Genomic DNA, 18,194 nt, shown 5'->3' with positions numbered 1-18,194 from the left:
AGGAAAAAAAAAAAAAAAAGCTGAGACATTGCTTTGCTGACAAAGTTCCGTCTAGTCAAAGCTATGGTTTTTCCAGTAGTCATGTATGGACGTGAGAGCTGGACCATAAAGAAAGCTGAGTGCCGAAGAGTTACAGTTTTTGAACTGTGGTGTTGGAGAAGACTCTGGAGAGTCCCTTGGACTGCAAGGAGATCAAACCAGTCCATCCTAAAGGAAATCAGTCCTGAGTATTCATTGGAAGGACTGATGCTGAAGCTGAAACTCCAATACTTTGGCGGCCTGATGTGAAGAGCTGACTCACTGGAAAAGACCCTGATGCTGGGAAAGATTGAAGGCAGGAGGAGAAGGAGACGACAGAGGATGAGATGGTTTGATGGCATCACCGACTCAATGGACATGAGTTTGAGCAAACTCCAGGAGTTAGTGATGGACAGGGAGGCCTGGCGTGCTGCAGTCCGTGGGGTCACAGAGAGTTGGACACGCTGAGTGACTGAACTGACCTGATTTGCACATCAGATATCTAATAAGGGACTTTTTATCTAAAATACATCAAAAGGCTTACCATAAAAAGACAAAGACAATAAAAATAGTAAAAAGACAACCCAACTTTAAAATGGACAAAAGTTCTGAATAGACATTTCTCCTAAGAAGATATACAGATGATTAATAAGCACGTGAAAAGATGCTTGACATCGTTAGTCATCAGGGAACAAATCAAAACCAGAGTGAAATGCCACTTCACGCGCACTAGGATGGCTAGAATCAAAACTGGCCAACATTAGCAAGTGTTGCCAGGATGTGAAGAAATGGTAATCCTCACACCCTGCTGGTGTGATTGTTAAATGAGGTAGCTGCTTTGAAAAACAATTTCCCCAAATGGTCAAACATACTGTGACTTTATGACTAAGTCAGTCCAGTCCTAGGTATACATCTACAAGAAATGAAAACATAGGTTTACAGGAAAACTTGTACACTGATGTATAAGTTGTATACAAATGTTTATAGCAACATTTTCATATTAGCTGAAAAGTTGAAACAACCCATCAACTGGCAAGTAGATAAACAAAATGTGTTTATATCCATGCAACATCCATAAAAAGGAATGAAATACTAATACATGTTACAACGTGGATGGACTTTAGAAACATTATTCTAAGTAAGAGAAGCCAGACAGGAAATATTGTATGGTTCTATTTATATTAAATGTTCAGAATAGGCAAATCTAAAACCTGGGTTGGGAAGATCCCCTGGAGATGGGAAAGGCTACCCACACCAGTATTCTGGCCTGGAGAATTCCGTGAACTGTACAATCTATGAGGTCGCAAAGAGTCCGACTCCACTGAATGACTTTCACTTTCTTTCATAGAGAAAGACAGTAGATTAGTGGTTCCAGAGGCTGCAGAGAATAAGGGATAGGGGAGCAGTAGCTAAAGGGCGGGAGTGCGGGGAGGTTTGGAGGTGATTAAAATGTTCCAAAATTGTGATGACAGTGCTATAGTTAAAATGAATAACCAACAAGGACCTACTGTATAGCACAGGGAACTCTGCTCAATATTATGTAACAACCTAAATGGGATAGTAATTTGAAAAAGAATAGATACATGTATATACATATACATGTATATGTATATGTATAGCTGAATCACTTTGCTGTATGCCTGAAACTGTCACAACACTGTTAAATAACTGTGCTCCAATAAAAAGTTAAAAAATAAAAGAAAGTTGTGATAATTGCATGTATCTTTGAATATGCTGTAAGTCAAGTGTATTACATAATTTAAATGAGTAAATTATATGTGCACTTTATCTCAATAAAGTTGTTACCAAGAAAAAATTATTAGAAGAAACAGATTTTTGCAAGTCTATTTACCAAGTAGTGTGCCACAAGCCAGAATCTTTAATTACTATATATTAAGGTCTATGTGATATCCAAAACCACTGAATTGTGTACTTTAAAGTGACTAATATGGTTAATCTTATATTAATTTTTATCTCTCTCTTTTTTTTTTTCTTTGGCTGCCCCATGTGGCATATAGAATCTTAGTTTCTCAACCAGGGATCAAATTTGTGCCCCCTGTAGTGGAAGAGGGGAATCTTAACCACTGGAGTGCCAGGGAAGTCTCACTGTGCAAAACTTAGGAATACAAAATAAATTCAGCAATGAGAGCTCAGTGAAAGAAGTCAGAGCTCAGATCCTTTTTGATACCAACTCCCTTAGCAGAGAGTCCAGAGAGTGATCAAAATTGTATACTGGGAGGGCTCAGTGAGCACACTTGTTTGTCCGAGAGTCGCATAGAAGGCCATCCAGTGAAGGTCCTCAAAATTATTTCAATGGAGCCTTCAAATGTTGAGGAAGACACCACCACTCTTAATATGAAGAACAGTGAGGCTGAGTTTACTACTTGCTAAACCAAAAAGGAATGATATTTATAAAATATAATCTCTCTGACAAAGTAGAACTTTGGTTTCAAAAGGGTTTTGAGAAGTGTGGGTTTCAGGGACTGGCAGATTTTCAAAACGGGGAATGTACTACAGACTTGTTCACTTTTGACTGGTGTGTAGAGATAGGACTTCCCTAGAAGTCGGTAGGAAAGGAGGTCTGTTCTTCCCTAGACAGTGAAGAATCCGCCTGCAATGCAGGAGACCTGGGTTTGATCCCTGGGTTGGGAAGATCCCCTGGAGGAGGGCATGGTAGCCCGCTCCACTATTCTTGCCTGGAAAATCCGCAGAAACAGAGGAGCCTGGCGGACTACAGTCTGTGGGGTCTCAAAGAGTCAGACACAACTGAGTGGCTGAGCACTAGCACACAGAGGTTGGTGGACTGTTGGAAGCCGGAGTGGACGCTTGACTGCTGATGCTTACTGGAGTGAGGCTGTGGTTGACTGGCTGCCTTGCAGAAGCAAGGGGCTGTCATTGATTGGCTGACTTAGAGGCATGGCTACTGGGCAAAGCAGTTACTGTTTGATTGGGACAGGTTTGAAGTAATTCTATGATTACTTGCTTATGGCTTGGAACAAGAGCTAAAGAACAGGCAGTGTTTCCTTTTCTTGATGGAGCATAGAAACTTCTTTTATTCTCAACATCTCCTGTTTCTGATAGCTGCGTTAGAATCTAAAATCTTTACTCAGTAGGCAGTCAGGAATCATGGGTGTTTTTAAGCAGAGAAGTGACTGATGAGATCGTTGTAGACTTGTAAAAGGTGGATTATAGAGGAGAAGAGAAAGTCCAGGAAATGGGTTAGAAGGCTGTTGAAAATGCTAAACTTAAGAATGTTCTGAGGCGTAGCCTTATTAACAGGAGAGGAAAGCAGACTTTATGTTGCATTAACATCTTCCTTTTCCTTCCCTGTTACCGCTCTCTCTCTCTTCCTCTCATCAAGTGAAAAATTAACATCTATGCCAAGGAAGAATTACTAGTGAATATCAAGATTGTCCTAATTACTAAATCAGGAATAAGTTAAAAGCAATTAATTTGAGGAAAGAATGCTTTGCTTTCTGACCATTTTCTTGGTTCTCTTAGATAATTAAGTTGAAAGCTGAAGCCCGACTGGACCTACTGAAGCAGATTGGTGTTTCTGTCGACACATGGCTAAAGAGTGCAATGAACCAAGTGATGGAAGAACTGGAAAATGAGCGATGGGCCCGCCTTCCTGCAGTGACTAATAATGGAGCCTTACACTCGGTACAGTTTCTCTTGAATATGATGGGCTAACTTCACTAAAGGATGCTCTTCTATGACTGTGTAACCAAACTTGATAATAGCCAAAATTTTAAAGAAAAAGTAATGGATTTTCTAAGGGTTTGTGGTTTTTTCCTTTAGTCTATCACTAATTGAGTTAAACAGTGTAGGAAAGAGAGAAGAAAAGAATAGTACTTTTTAAAATGTGCATTACATAGTGATAAAATATTATCACTAGTAGGTTTATCATTATCCCATTCATAAAAGTAGGTATATATCTTATCTGGAGGTAGCAGGATAAAAATTTTAGTCTAGTGTTTCCAGAGTTTTCAGAGGTCTTCTTCAGTGTAAATGAAAATAAACATCTGGAGCATTGTGAACAGTGTTGAAGAAGGGAAAGGAACAGCCTATGACTTAGTCTGTTCAGTTCACAAGGACTCTGACACTCTGCTCACAGTCTCTTTCATCAGGGAGACAGTGCTACAGGTACAGGTTTGTGAATAAGGCCAGAACTCACGCTGAAGTTTTCTTACTGCAGGTTCAGAGTGTTCTCCACTCTGATGTCATCCAGTTCAACCGTGGTTTTTCATCCTGGAAATCTGAGTATCCGAAAAGTTCAGTGATTTGCCTGATACTACATAGGTGGATATATAATGCCTTGCTGGTCGAACTATTTTTTTTCCTGCTACCTCCCTACCCATTATTCTCTCTCATCTAGTTTATTTCCATATGGCATTTATTACAATCTGTATTTGTCTTCTTGTTTTATTTATCATCTATCTTCTTCCCTGAAATGTAATTTCCATGCCTACCTGGTTCACTGTTCTGCACAGCCAAGTGTCTGGCACATATCAGTACCCATAAATGTCTGTTGAAGGACAAAGTGAATGAATCAACAGATAAATGGAATAGTGTGTGTGCTCAGTTTCTCAGTCATGTCTGACTCTGCAACCCCCTAGACTGTAGCCCACCAGGCTTCTCTGTCTATGGAACTTTCCAAGCAAGAATACTGGTGTGGGTTGCCATTTCTTACTCCAGGGGATCTTCCCAACTCAGGGATCAAACCTATGTCTCTTTGTCTCCGGCAGTGGCAGGTGAATTCCTTACCTCTGCACCACCTGGGAAGCCCAGATGGCATAGTAGCAAACTAAAACTCTAACCTCCTGACTTTCCACTATATCCATAGTGCCTCTTCAATATTTGTGCCCTTCAGATAAAAGAAATTGAGCTAGAGAAAGTGGCCATAGTTTAAGAACATTCCTGGAAGTTTTGTCAGTTTTTTCACATGGCATTCTGACTTTCTAATGAGAATACGCTTGTACATTTAAAAAAGATTGTGAGTGCATGTGCATTTTAAGGAAAAGCAATCTACTGAAGGTTTATTTTTATTTCACTATTAATGGTAATCCAGCTGGGGAAAATAAGTACATATCACCTACTTGACTTTGGGGTTAGAAGAACTTACCTTGTTTCAAATACAACAGAGTTGCTCTGTCTCATGGAATGTCTCTTCCCATTGCATCTTTTAAAAGCCACAACTTCCATCTAATTCACATTATTCTGTTTAACAAAACTTACAATGATAACAAATTCCAGATACATTCTTGCTTTTGGCTTCTTCAACAGTACTTACTATTGGCAACTTATCAACCCCATGGTTTTCCTCAGACTAGCATCTTTTCTAACTCTATCAACTGGGCAGGCGCTTACCCCTATGTGCCCACTTCCTGGGCAAATTGGAGATGAACAAGACTTGGTGTTTTTCCTCAACAAGCTTACAAACTGGTAGAGCAGACAGACTTCTATGGATCTTAATGATACATGGAAGTATATGACTGAACTATTGTGTAGCAAACTTGAAATTGATAACTCCTAACTCCTCAGCACATATTGGAAAAAGTCTGGATTTCAGAAATTCTAAGATACCCTCCAGCTCCAAAATCTCATGGTTTTGTAAAATTGTATCAGAAAAACTTAACATACCTCATTTTATTGCAATTCACTTTATTGTGCTCACCAACAATTGCATTTTTTAACAAATTAAAGGTTTCCTTTTTCATTTTGGAGAAGGAAATGGCAACCCACCCCAGTACTCTTGCCTTGAAAATCCCGTGGACGGAGGAGCTTGGTGCAGGCTACTGTCCATGGGGTCGCAAAGAGTCGGGCATGACTGAGAGACTTCACTTTCTTTCTTTCTTTTTTCATTTTACGTTTGTTATGGTGATCTGTGATCAGCCATCTGTGATGTTACCACTGTAACATTTTGGGGCACCACGAATCCCGTCTGTTAATTGATAAATGTTTATGTGTTCTGACTACTTCCCTGACTAGCCATTCCTCTGTCTCTCTCCGTCTCTCTGGCCTCCCTATTCCCAGAGATGCAACCATATTGAAATTAGGCTGATTAATAATCTATAGAGTAGTCAGGTGAAAGGGAGAGTTGCACATCTCTCAGTCTGAATCAAAAGCTAGTAATGATTAAGCTTAATGAGAAAGGAACATCAAAAGCCAGCAGAGGCCAAAAGCTAGACCTCTTGAGCCAAACGTTTGGCCATGTTATGAATGCAAATGAAAAGTTCTTAAGGGAAATGAAAAGTACTACTCCAGTGAATATGTGAATGATAAGAAAGAAAAAAAGCTTTATTGCTGGTAGCAAGGAAGTCTTAGTGGTCTGGATAGATGATCAAACCAGCCACAACATTCCATTAAGCCAAAGCTTAATCCAGAGCAAGGCCCTAACTGTTTTCAATTCTATGAAGGCTGAAAGAAGTGAGGAAGCTGTAAAAAGAAAAGTTGGAAGCTCGCAGAGGTTGGTTCATGAAGTTTAAGGAAAGAAACTATCTTTGTAACATAAAAGTGCAAGGTAAAGCAGCAAATGCTGATGTGGAAGCTACAGCAGGTTATCCAGAAGATCTAGTTAAGATTATTAATGAAGGTGGTCACACTGAAAAACAGATTTTCAATGTAGACAAAATAGCTTCACCATGGGAAAAGATGTCACCTAGGACTTACATAGATAGAGAGAAGGCAATGCCTGGCTTCAAAGCTTCAAAGCACAGGCTGACTATTTTGTTAGGGGCTAAGGAAGCTGGTGACTTTAAATTGAAGCCGGTGCTCATTTACCATTCTGAAAATTCTAGGGACTTCAAGAATTATGCTAAATCTACTCTGCTATTCTCTGTAAATGGAACAAAACCTGGATGACAGTGTATCACTTTACAACCTGACTTTATGAATATTTTACACCCACTGTTTAAGATCTACTACGCAGTCTTCCCTGGTGGCTCAGTGGTAAAGAATCTGCCCTGCCAGTGCAGGAGACAGGGGTTTGATCCTTAGTTCAGGAAGATGCCACATGCCACAGAGCAACTAAGCCTGTGAGCCACAACTGCTGAGTCCACGTGCTGCAGCTACTGAAACCTGCGCCCTGGGAGCCCGTGCTCTGCAACAAGAGAAGCCACCCCAATGCAAAGCCCTCCCACGGCACCTAGAGAGCAGCCCCTGCTTGCCACAACTAGAGGAAAGCCCATGCAGCAACAAAGACCCAGCACAGCCAAGAAACATAAATACATTTTCTTAAAAATTTAAAAGATCTACTACTCAGAAAAAAAGATTCCTTTGCAAATATTACTGTTCATTGGTGATGCACCTGGTCACCCAAGAGCTCTGATGGAGATGTACAATTAGATTCATGTTTTCATACCTGCTAATACAATATCCCATGGATCAAGGAGTAATTTTGATGTTCAAGTCTAATGACTTAAGATACACATTTCGTAAGTCTGTAGTTGCCTTTGATAGTGATTCTTCTGATGGCTCTAGGCAGAGTAAGTTGAAAACCTTTTGGAAAGGATTCACCATTCTAGATGCCACTTAGAACACTCATGATTCATGGGAAGAGGTCAAAATATCAATTTGAACAGGACTTTGGAAGTTGATTGCAACCCTCATGGATGACTTTGAGGGATTCAAGAATTCAGCGGAGGAAGTAATGCAAGAGTAGTAGTAACAGCAAGAGATCTAGAACTAGAAGTGGAGCCTCAAGATGGGACTGATCGCTGCAATCATGTAATAAAACTTAATGGATTAAGAGTTACTTCTTGTGTATGAGCAACGAAAGTGGTTTCCTGAGATGGAATCTACTCCTGGTGAAGATGTGAAGATTGCTCATGTAACCACAAAAGGTTTAGACTATTACATGAACTTAGTTGATAAATCAGGGTTTAGGAAGATTGCCTCCAGTTTTGAAAGAAGTTTTACTGTGGGTAAAATGCTATCAAATAGCTTTGCATGCTACAGAGAAATAGTTCATGAGAGGAAGAGTCAATCAATGCCGCAAACTTCAGTGTTATCCCATTTTAAGAAACTGCCACGGGCACCCCAGCTTTCAGCAGTCACCACCTTGATCAGTCAGCATCCATCAACATCGAAGCAAGACCTTTTTACCAGCAAAAAGATTATGACTCACTGAAGACTCAAATGATAGCATTTTTTGGCTATAAAGTATTTCTTAGTTAAGGTATATAAATTTTTTAGACATATAGTATTGCATGCTTAATAACTACAGTATAATGTAAACATAGATTTATGTGCACAGAGATCAAACCAGTCAATCCTAAAGGAAATCAGTCCTGAATGTTCATTGGAAGGACTGATGCTGGAGCTGAAGCTCCAGTACTTTGGTCACCTGATGCACAGAACTGACTCATTGGAAAAGACCCTGATGCTGGGAAAGATTGAAGGCAGGAGGAGAAGTAGACAACAGAGGATGAGTTGGTTGGATGGCATCACCGACTAGATGGACCTGAGTTTGAGCAAGCTCCAGGAGTTGGTGATGGACAGGGAAGCCTGATGTTCTGCTGTCCATGGGGTCACAAAGAGTCATACATGACTAAGCGACTGAACTGAACTGACTTTATTGTGGTGGTCTGAAACCAAACCCACAGTATCTCCAAGGTATGCTTATACCAGCTAGAAAAATGGGAGAGAAGGAAATGTCCTCATCAAGGAAATGTCATTTGGGATAGTCTTTAAAGAAATTTAACAAGAGATAAAGGAAGGCATCTGAGTATGGAGGAAGGAAATGAAGGAGATATCCCTAGTATAGTGTCTGGCAGTGAGTGGTACAGACTGGTTGTACGTGTTGAATAAATCAGATATTTTTGACAACTGTCCCAAAACATCAGCTCATCTAGAGACATGTCATATCCTCTGTGAAAGCAGCATTTTGCAATCCCATTCCACTCTTTTCTTCCCTCTAGTCGCTCTTACAGAACCTGTGTTTTCTCAGTTTCAGCTGAGGGATGTGTTTTGTGGATGCTCTACTATCAGTATAAATAAGGGAAAGATGTAAGCATAACATAGTTTAATGAAGTCCCAATATTTATTTAACCTGATTTTAAATGACAGCCCTGAAATAACTTGGAGGAATTTGTAGCTCTTCACCCTGACAGCTAGCTGGAGAGGAACAGAGAGTAGAAATACACATTCAGGGTCCAAATTATTTCTTCCATTACAGATGCCAGCAAAAGCATTAATCATCAGGTTTAGAATTCCCTTTCGTCTGGAAAACATAGTTAATAGTACTATTAGACATTACTAGTGTAAAGTGCCCTATAGAGATAGATATTTTTAAAACATGTGTTGTTTATCTTATAGAATAAGGAAGGGACTATACTTTCTTGAGTATTAACTCTTTGCCTTCTGTATTATGCTGTGGTACAGAATATAGGAATAGGAAGGGAAAAAAATCACAATATAGCAATATTTTTTAATGGAGAGCATTCTGCTGGTATAATTATTCAGTTGATGGTTAATCAGACCCTGCATACAGTCTCCTATGATTGGATTGCTGCCAGTGACCCAGTCACCCCTTCTGTCACTTTATCCCTTCTCATTTTCTTGCCGTCTCTTACTCAGAAACCCATACCCAGTTTAAAACCTAATTTTGAAATTATATTAATTGTAGAATAGAAAAATCATATAACTAGATAACAAAAAATTAGGAAGTATGGCAGAGAAGAAAATAAAAAAAGCTCCATCCTGATAACAACACTGTTAGCAACTTAATTGAATTCCTTCCTCTTTCTACTCTTCCTTTTTTGAACACCTTTATCATAATAAGGTTAATTTTTGATATTTTTATCTAACATTCCATATTGATGGATGACCTTCCTAATCATCCTTTTCACGTCTGTGTAATATCCCATCAGGAATGCATTTACTTAACTCTTTGTGGTTAGTATTTGGCTTGCCTCCACATAGTCTAAATAACACTCTTTAAAACATTTTTACACATTTTTTCATACTGGGGATTTTTTTCCTCTAAGTTAGAATCTTAGAATTACTGAGTCAGAGATTCTTAGTTTGAGGTTGGTTTATTTTTGTTCTTTCTGTCTGTTCTTTTTTCCTCTCTAGATTTCCAGACTGTAGCTGACAGTGTTTACATGACTTCCTTGTTTTCAACCACTTCCCCCAACTACTATGCCAAGGCATCCTGACATCTACTCTGTTGGGAAGCATCCCTAAGTATATCAGCATTTTACAGAGTTGCACAGAAATAAATTCTAGGTCTGTTCATTATGAAGATCATGCTCAGTATGTGTTTGAAAGGCAAGAGTAAAGATTTTAAACCTTTAGGATGCTAATTTGGTTCCCATCTGCCTCAGTAATGCCTTATAGTCCTCGCATCCAATGGGCTTTGTTTTTATAACACAGAAACCTGTTTGTTGGCTTGAGCTGAATCCCAAAGAAATTAACAATGGATTTTCATGATGAGAGAAATGTAAACTATAGAAAATAATGGAATACACCTACAAAAATCTTCAGTTGCTTTTTTATTTACAGTATATCCAGATGGGCATTCACCTTTTTACTGGACTAAACTCCATACTCAAAATGTCCACACTTTTAGTGAAACTGACATTTCAGGTTCCCAGTAGGATCAGTTTAGTTCAATTCAGTAAGCATGTATTGAGCCATCACTGCTCATGAGACCCTTTGCCAGGGGCTGGAAATTATCTAGCTGCATATAATGACTGTTGGGTTGGTGTCCACAGATCAAGAGAACCAGTGTCACTTACTGACAGCCAAGACCAAAGATGGGCATTGAAAAGCTAGAGCATTTCACTTCTATGAGAAGTATCTCTAGCCGTGTTATGTTCTTTGTCTTTCTCCATAGCCATAACAAGTAAAGTGCTTAACACAGGTCCTTACACATGATACATGTTCAACAATATTAATCTGAACTTTAAGCAGTTTATTCCAGTTCTACCAACTAAGCTAAAAATGCTACCAAAAAGAGGGTATTCACTTTGATAAATCATCTATTCTGTACCAGGTACCATGTCAGGCACATTCATATATTATTTTAATTAATAATCACAACCATCCTGAATGTATTTACAGATGAGAAGATAGACTGAGAAGAATTAACTATCTTGCCCAGCAGCACACAGCTAGTAAGTGGAGAGAGCTGGGATTAGAACCCAAATATGTCTGTCTCTAAAGCCCTGCTTTTTTTTCTCACTCCTTAGATGACTCTTTATTCCTCTAACCTTTTTCGTGATTCATTGCAATTGCTGTATCTTTTCTTTTTTCATTTCTTGTTTTAAGCATCTGGTGAATTATTGACTGCCCTATTTTGATGTAATTAATGGTCTTATAGCATCTTCAAGTACTGTGCAACCAGTTGTCATTAAAATTCCCAAGCTTTATTATTTCAACAGTTTTACTGAAGTATAGTTGAAATACAATAGATTATACATATTTAAAAACATACACTTTGTTTGACCTCTTTCATACAGCATAATTATTTTGAGTAGCATCCATGTTGTTACATGTCAGTCTTTTAATTGCTGAGTTATATTCTGTTTTATGAATATACCACAGAATTTGTTTATTCATTCACTCTGATGATGGGCATTTGAGTTGTTTGGGGTGCTTTCAAGTAAAACTGCTGTGTGTGTATGTTTTAGCTGGGTCATATAGTGGCTATATGTTTACCATTCTGAGTAGCTCTCAGGTTATTTTCCAAGGTGGTTGTACCATTTTACATTCCTGTCAATGGAGTGCTAGTGTTCCAGTTGTTCCACTACCTTGCCAATAGCTAGTATGGTCACTTCTTTCTAACTTTAGGTATTTTAATAGGCGCGCAGTAGTGTATCATTATAGTTTTAATTTGCATTTCACTAATAGTGTTGAGCATCTTTTCACATGCTTGTTTTACACAAGTATATCTTCTTCAGTGAACTATCCATTCAGATTTTTCGAGTATATTTCATTAGGTGGTTTGTTCTCTTTTTATTGTATTTTGAGAGTTCTTTTTATACTCTGGATATAAATCTTTTATCAGATAGATGATTTATGTAATTTTCTCCGAGTCTGTGGCTTGTCTTTTCATTTTCTTAACAGTATCTTTCAAAGAGCAGAAATTTTTTGGTTGAAGTCCAACTTACTTTTTTTCTCTTTCATGGACCATGCTGTGATATAACTAACTAGGAAACCTTTGTCCAACCCGAAGTCATAAAGATTTTCTTGTATGTTTTATAATTTTAGGTTTTACATGTAAGTTTGTGATTGTATGAGTTAAGAAGAGTGAGTACAATTCTTTTTTCTTGTTTTTGTTTAAAAGACTGTCATTTCTCTACTGAAATGCCTTTACATCTTTGTCAAAAATCAACTAACCATATATGTATGGGTCTATATTTGGACCTCCTATTCTGTTTCATTGATCTGTTTGCCTAGCTTGATGACAGTGCTGCTGTGTCTTAATTATTGTAACTTTTAAGTCTGGAAGTCAGGTAAAAACTTCCATGTTTCTTCCTTTTCAAAATTGTTTTGGATATTCTCATTTCTTTGCTTTTCCATATGAATTTTCAAATCAGTTTTCTACCAGAAAAACCTACCAGAATTTTTTCATTAGGATTACAGCAAATCTGTAGATCAGCTTGAAGGTATTTGATATCATAACAATATTGAGTCTTTCAATTGTCTTTCATCTCTCTAAGCAGTGTTCGATAGTTTTCAGTGTGTAGGTGTTGCGCATCTTTTGTCAGACTTATCTCTAGTTCATAGTTTTTGATGCTGTCCTAATAGTTTTTATTCCAACTTCTGATTGTTCATTACTAACATATAGAAATAACAATTGATTTTTGTATATCGATTTTGTATGCTACAACATTGCTAAACTCATTCATTAGTTTTTTTAATGTAGATTTTCTATATAGATAGTTACGTAACCTGTATACAAAGACAGTTTTACTTCTTCCTTTCCAATTCAAAATGCCTTTTATCTCCTTCTATACTTACTTCCCCCTTACTCTTATTATAACAGCTCCAGTGTCCAGTACACTGCTTGAATAGAAGTGGTGAGAACCAACATGATGTTCTTGTGTTGTTCCCAAACTTGGGGAGAAAGTATAGTCTTTCACCATTAAGTATGATGTTCATGGTAGGATTTTTGTAGATGCCCTTTCCCATGTCAAGGAAGTTTCCTCCATTTTTGTTTAGTTTACTAATAGGAATGGATGTTGAAGTGAAGTGTTAGTTGCTCAATCCTGTCTGACTTCTTGCAACCCCACAGGCTCTAGCCCTCTAGGCTTCTCTGTCTGTGGGACTCTCCAGGCAAGAATGCTGGGCTGAATTGCCATTCCCTTCTCCAGAGGATCTTCCTGACTCAGGGATCAAACCCCACTCTCCTACATTGCAGGCAGATTCTTGATCCTTTGAGTTACAGGGAAGTCCTAAATATTAAATGATTTTTCATATTTGTTTGTTAATATGGTGAAGTACACTGATGATTTTTCATATATTAAACCAACTTTGCATTCCTGATGAACTATTATCCTTTTTATATATTGATTAGAATTGATTTGTTAAAATTTTGATTAGCATTTTATATGTCTGATTATGGCAGATACTTTATTAGTCTATAGTTTTCTTAAACTGTTTTTGTCTGATTTGGGAATAATGCTTGTCTCATAAAATAATTTGAATCCCTTCCTCTTCAATTTTCTGGAAGCCTATGTAGAATTTTTTGCTTCCTTATATGTTTAGTAGAACTCACCAGAGCCTGGACCTGGAGGGGAGTTTTGTGGGAGTTTTTTTATTAAGCAACAAACTCAATTTCTTTAATAGAGATAGGGTTCTTCAACTTGGTCTTCTTGAATGGACTTTGATCATTTGTGTCTTTCAAAGAATTTGTTGGTTTCATGTAAGTTGCCACATTTATTGGCATAAAGTCGTTCATAATATTTTTTATTATTTGATTGTCTGAAGGATCTGTAGTGATATCACTTCTCCTACTCCTTGATGTTGGTTATTTGTTTCTCCTTTTTTTTCCCCTTGATCATCCTACTAGAGGTTTATAAATTTGATGTATCGTCACCAAAAAACAAAACAGCTTTTGATTTCATTGACTTTTTTCCCTGTTATTTTTCTGTTTTTTTATTTTATTGATTTCTGCTCTCATTTTTTTAATTATTTCCTTTTCCTGATTAATTTGGACTTAATTTGCTGTTTCCTAATATTTTTAACATGGAAGCTGAGGTCATTGATGTGAGACTTTACTTCTTTTTCAGTATAGGCATGTCATACTAAACATTTCCCACTACATGTTGCTTAAGCACCACCACACAAACTCAGATACATTGTGTTATTATTTCCATTCAATTTTAAATATTTTCTAATTGGCCTTTTAATTTCTTCTTTGTTTCATGGGTTGTTTAGAAGTATTATTGAGTTTCCAAATATTTGGGAGTTTTGCAGATACCTTTCTGTTAATGACATAATTTATTTCCTCTGTGGTCAGATAACGTACTTGAATCATTTTTAATTTACCAAGACTTGTTTTGTGGCCCATTATATGATATATATCAATAAATCTTCAAGTGTACTTGAAAAGAAAATATAATCTGCTATTGTTAGGTGTTATCTTTTATAAACGTCAGTTAAATTGGTTTGTAGTGTTGTTCAAGTCTTCCGAATCCTTACTGATTTTCTAATTTCTCTACTTGATGCCCTATGCCTTGTGAGGTTTTCTGCTCTGTTAAGAGAGAACAGGAAATATTCCCAGACCTATGTGAATGCTGAGGATGGTTCCCTCTAATCGTTTGAGGGGTTCTATCAGTGGCTTTGGATAGTTCTTGATGTACATGTGCTTATCAGTACTTAGCTGAAGACTTAAGGAGGACCCTCTGTAGATTTCCAGAGTTCTCTCTATGCATTTCTCTTTTCTTCATTACTGTGCAAACCCTAGCCACTTTGGCCTTCCTGAAGTCCCAGTTTCGTGTCTTCAGTTCCAGTAGATCACCAACCTCTTCCTGGGTTCTCTCCTGCTGTATCTCATCTTGGAAAATTTTTTCAGATAGTAGGTTGGGGAAATTGTTTGTTTCCCGCAAGGATCACTGTTCTTCATCACATAATGTCCAGTGTCTTGAAAACTGTTCTTTTGTAAATTTTGAACAGTTTTTTAGCTGTGTCTAGAAGGTTTAAACCTGGTCCCTGATATTCCATCTTGCCTGGAAACAGAAATCCATTTGGCTGATATTTTCAACATCATCTTTTATAATATACCTGTGTTGTATTTGGAATGATGTTCACTTTTCTGTCTAGATGGAATTCAGAGGTTCTCCTAGCCACTTACAGGGAACTGTCTTCCTCTAAGCTGGAGATCACCAGATTTTTTTTAAAATCTATCTTCTCCTTTCCTCATAAAAACAACAATTATGTATTAAGTGTCTCCTTTGTACCAAGCATATATTAAGGGTTTAAGTGTTGCCTCACTTAATCCTCGTGATAACTTTGTTAAGAAGTAATTGTCTTCATTATAGAGACGAGGTAATTGAAGTTGAGAAATCAAATAATTTGCCCAAGGTCATACAGCAAGTAAATGGCATAGTCAGCATTCAGACCCAAGTCTGTCAGATCCATAAAGCTGATGAAGCCCTTCAGAGGTAATTTGCTGAGTATGAGGTCAGCTACTAAAACCAACTCAGAAAGGTTCTTCTTATCTGCCGTTGCAATAACAGTAAGCATTTTACAACATCCCAGAAAGGAAAATTATTAGTACCACTGGAAAGAATAGTTTTGATTAAAATTCTTCCAAGTGACAGGAAGGAAAAGGGATAAGTGAGCAGTTAAGAAACAGGAAGAATGTGCTTTTAGAAATGCTAGGTCAAGAAAACATTGCAACAGTTTAAGAAAACAAACAAAAAAAAGGAAACATTGCAACAGTTAAGTTACAGAAGGTGGAAGAGGAAAAAGGAAGAAGCTGTCCTGAGATGACATACTTCGGAAAACTGCAAGAGCAGTGCAAAAGCATGTAGCAGTGACCCCTGCTGCCGTCACTGCGACCTTCCATTCCCTTCTGTGAGAATCAAAAAATGAACTCAAAATAAAGAAGAAAGAAAGAATGCTTAGTATCAGATAACATTGCCAAGATGAAACATTTTGAATTGATTCCCAGTGCCAAAACACAGTACATATTAACATTCCTTATGCTGTATTTTTGGAAACTCGCTCTACCCACATTGGCTTTAATTTTGTTATGGATGTATGGGTGTTTTGTTTTGCTTTTTGTGCCCACAGTTGTCTGTAACCTTTTCTAGAATATAAAGGCATCTTCCAAGTATATGTAAATATGTTTGTTAGTTTGAGGGCTTCCCAGGTGGCACTAGTTGTAAAGAACCTGCCTGCCAATGCAGGAGAGTAAGAGGGTTCAATGCCTGGGTCGGAAGATACCCTGGAGAAGGGCATGGCCACCCACTCCAGTATTCTTGCCTGGAGAATCCCAGGGACAGAGATCTGCTCTGACCTTCTCGAGTCACTCCATACTCACAGGGCTGTCTGTGCACTTAGTGTTTGGGTATGCTGACTTCCCACTCTAGGTTGTGAACTCCCGCAAAGCAGACTGTGTCCTTCATTTCATATCTCAGAGCCTAGCTTAGTGTTCAGCATTTAGTAGGTGTTTGATATTTTAATTAATTGTTCTACCATAAGGCCCAGTTCTGACTGCCCATTCCTTATATTCTTACTGTGTAAACCTTAATGCCTTTGTATGTTTGAACATTGGGAAAAGTAGCCAAATAAGTGTTTGTATGTAGCTAGAAACCAAGAAACCTTTGAGCTGATTTTGTTTCTTCTTTGCTGGATTTTAGTTTAAAAAGTAAAACTTACTTTTTGTTTATAGTTCAGAGGTATATAGAACAAGCCCATCTTCTATGTTCTCCAGTCTTAGTCCTGCTTACTCTGCTTACCTCTGTCAGATGTTTATACTCATTTAAGTGTTATTTGCATTTTAATGTTTTAATGTAATAGACAATACTCTAGATAAATACATTTTTACACTTAATACCATTTTAATTAATATATGCCTTTTAGCTATGGGCAGTAATATACCTTGAAACTGGATTTATTTTCATTTATTTTCCTTGAAATTACATTTCAAAAGAAACTGTGCCCTTTTCTGTGGCAAAATACATGAAACATAAACTTCATCATTTAAACCATTTTAAAATACAAAGTCCGGTAGCATTAAGTGCATTTTTTTGTGCAACCATTAACCATCATCCGTCTCCAGAACTCTTTTTATCAGTAGAATCATGCAGTATTTATCTTCTTTGTGACTGGCTTATTTCATTTAATATTAATGCCCTTAGGGTTCACCCATGCTGTAGTATATGTCAGAATGGCCTTCCTTTTTAAAGCTAAGTAATATTCTGCTGTCGAATACCACCGTTTGTTCATCCAACCATGTCAGTGGATGCTTGGGTTGCTTCCACCTTGTGGCTATTGTGAATAATGCTGCTGTCAACATTGGTATACAAATATGTATTCACATCCCTGCTTTCAAACTCTTTTGGGAAAAATAATTGAAAGAATAGAATAGAAATTAAAACTGAAGAGCATTGGGAGTACAGAAGTGAAATTGCTGGATTATACAGTAATTCTATGTTAAATTTTTTTTAAGGAACCATCATAGCATTTTTCCAAAGCAGCTACACCATTTTACATTCCTACCAGCGGAGCACACATGCTCTAATTTATCCGTATCTTTTTTTTAAGTAATTTTATTTATTTATTGTTTTTGGCTGTGCTGGGTCTTCATTGCTGTGCAGGTTTTTTTTTTTTTTTTCAAGGAGGTACCAGTGTACGTTTAAACCAGCCATAGATGAAAACCTGTTTTCTACCTCGTTGGTTCAGTTCAGTCGCTCAGTCGTGTCCAACTCTTTGCAACCCCATGAATCGCAGCACGCCAGGCCTCCCTGTCCATCACCAACTCCCGGAGTTCACCCAAACTCATGTGCATCAAGTCGGTGATGCCATTCAGCCATCTCATGCTCTGTCGTCCCCTTTTCCTCCTGCCCCCAAATCGCTCCCAGTATCAGGCTCTTTTCCAATGAGTCAACTCTTCACGTGAGGTGGCCAAAGTATTGGAGTTTCAGCCTCAGCATCAGTCCTTCCAATGAACGCCCAGGACTGGTCTCCTTTAGGATGGACTGATTGGATCTCCTTGC

General features: G+C 37.9%; 1 protein-coding gene across 1 annotated transcript in view; it reads left to right on the top strand.

The window, feature by feature from the left end:
* The window catches only part of FCHSD2 (FCH and double SH3 domains 2), a 244,574-nt gene that overhangs the window by 213,191 nt on the left and 13,189 nt on the right, over positions 1 to 18,194 (top strand). Inside the window, exon 14 of the mRNA XM_068988167.1 lies at positions 3,520 to 3,681. Coding sequence (XP_068844268.1) covers positions 3,520 to 3,681 — 162 coding nt within the window. The remainder of the gene's footprint in view (positions 1 to 3,519; positions 3,682 to 18,194) is intronic.

Source organism: Capricornis sumatraensis, chromosome 16 (genome assembly GCF_032405125.1).
Source record: "Capricornis sumatraensis isolate serow.1 chromosome 16, serow.2, whole genome shotgun sequence".
Taxonomy (NCBI): Eukaryota; Metazoa; Chordata; class Mammalia; order Artiodactyla; family Bovidae; genus Capricornis; species Capricornis sumatraensis.
The sequence above is the reverse complement of the archived record's forward strand: the minus strand, read 5'-3'. Positions and strand labels throughout refer to the sequence as shown.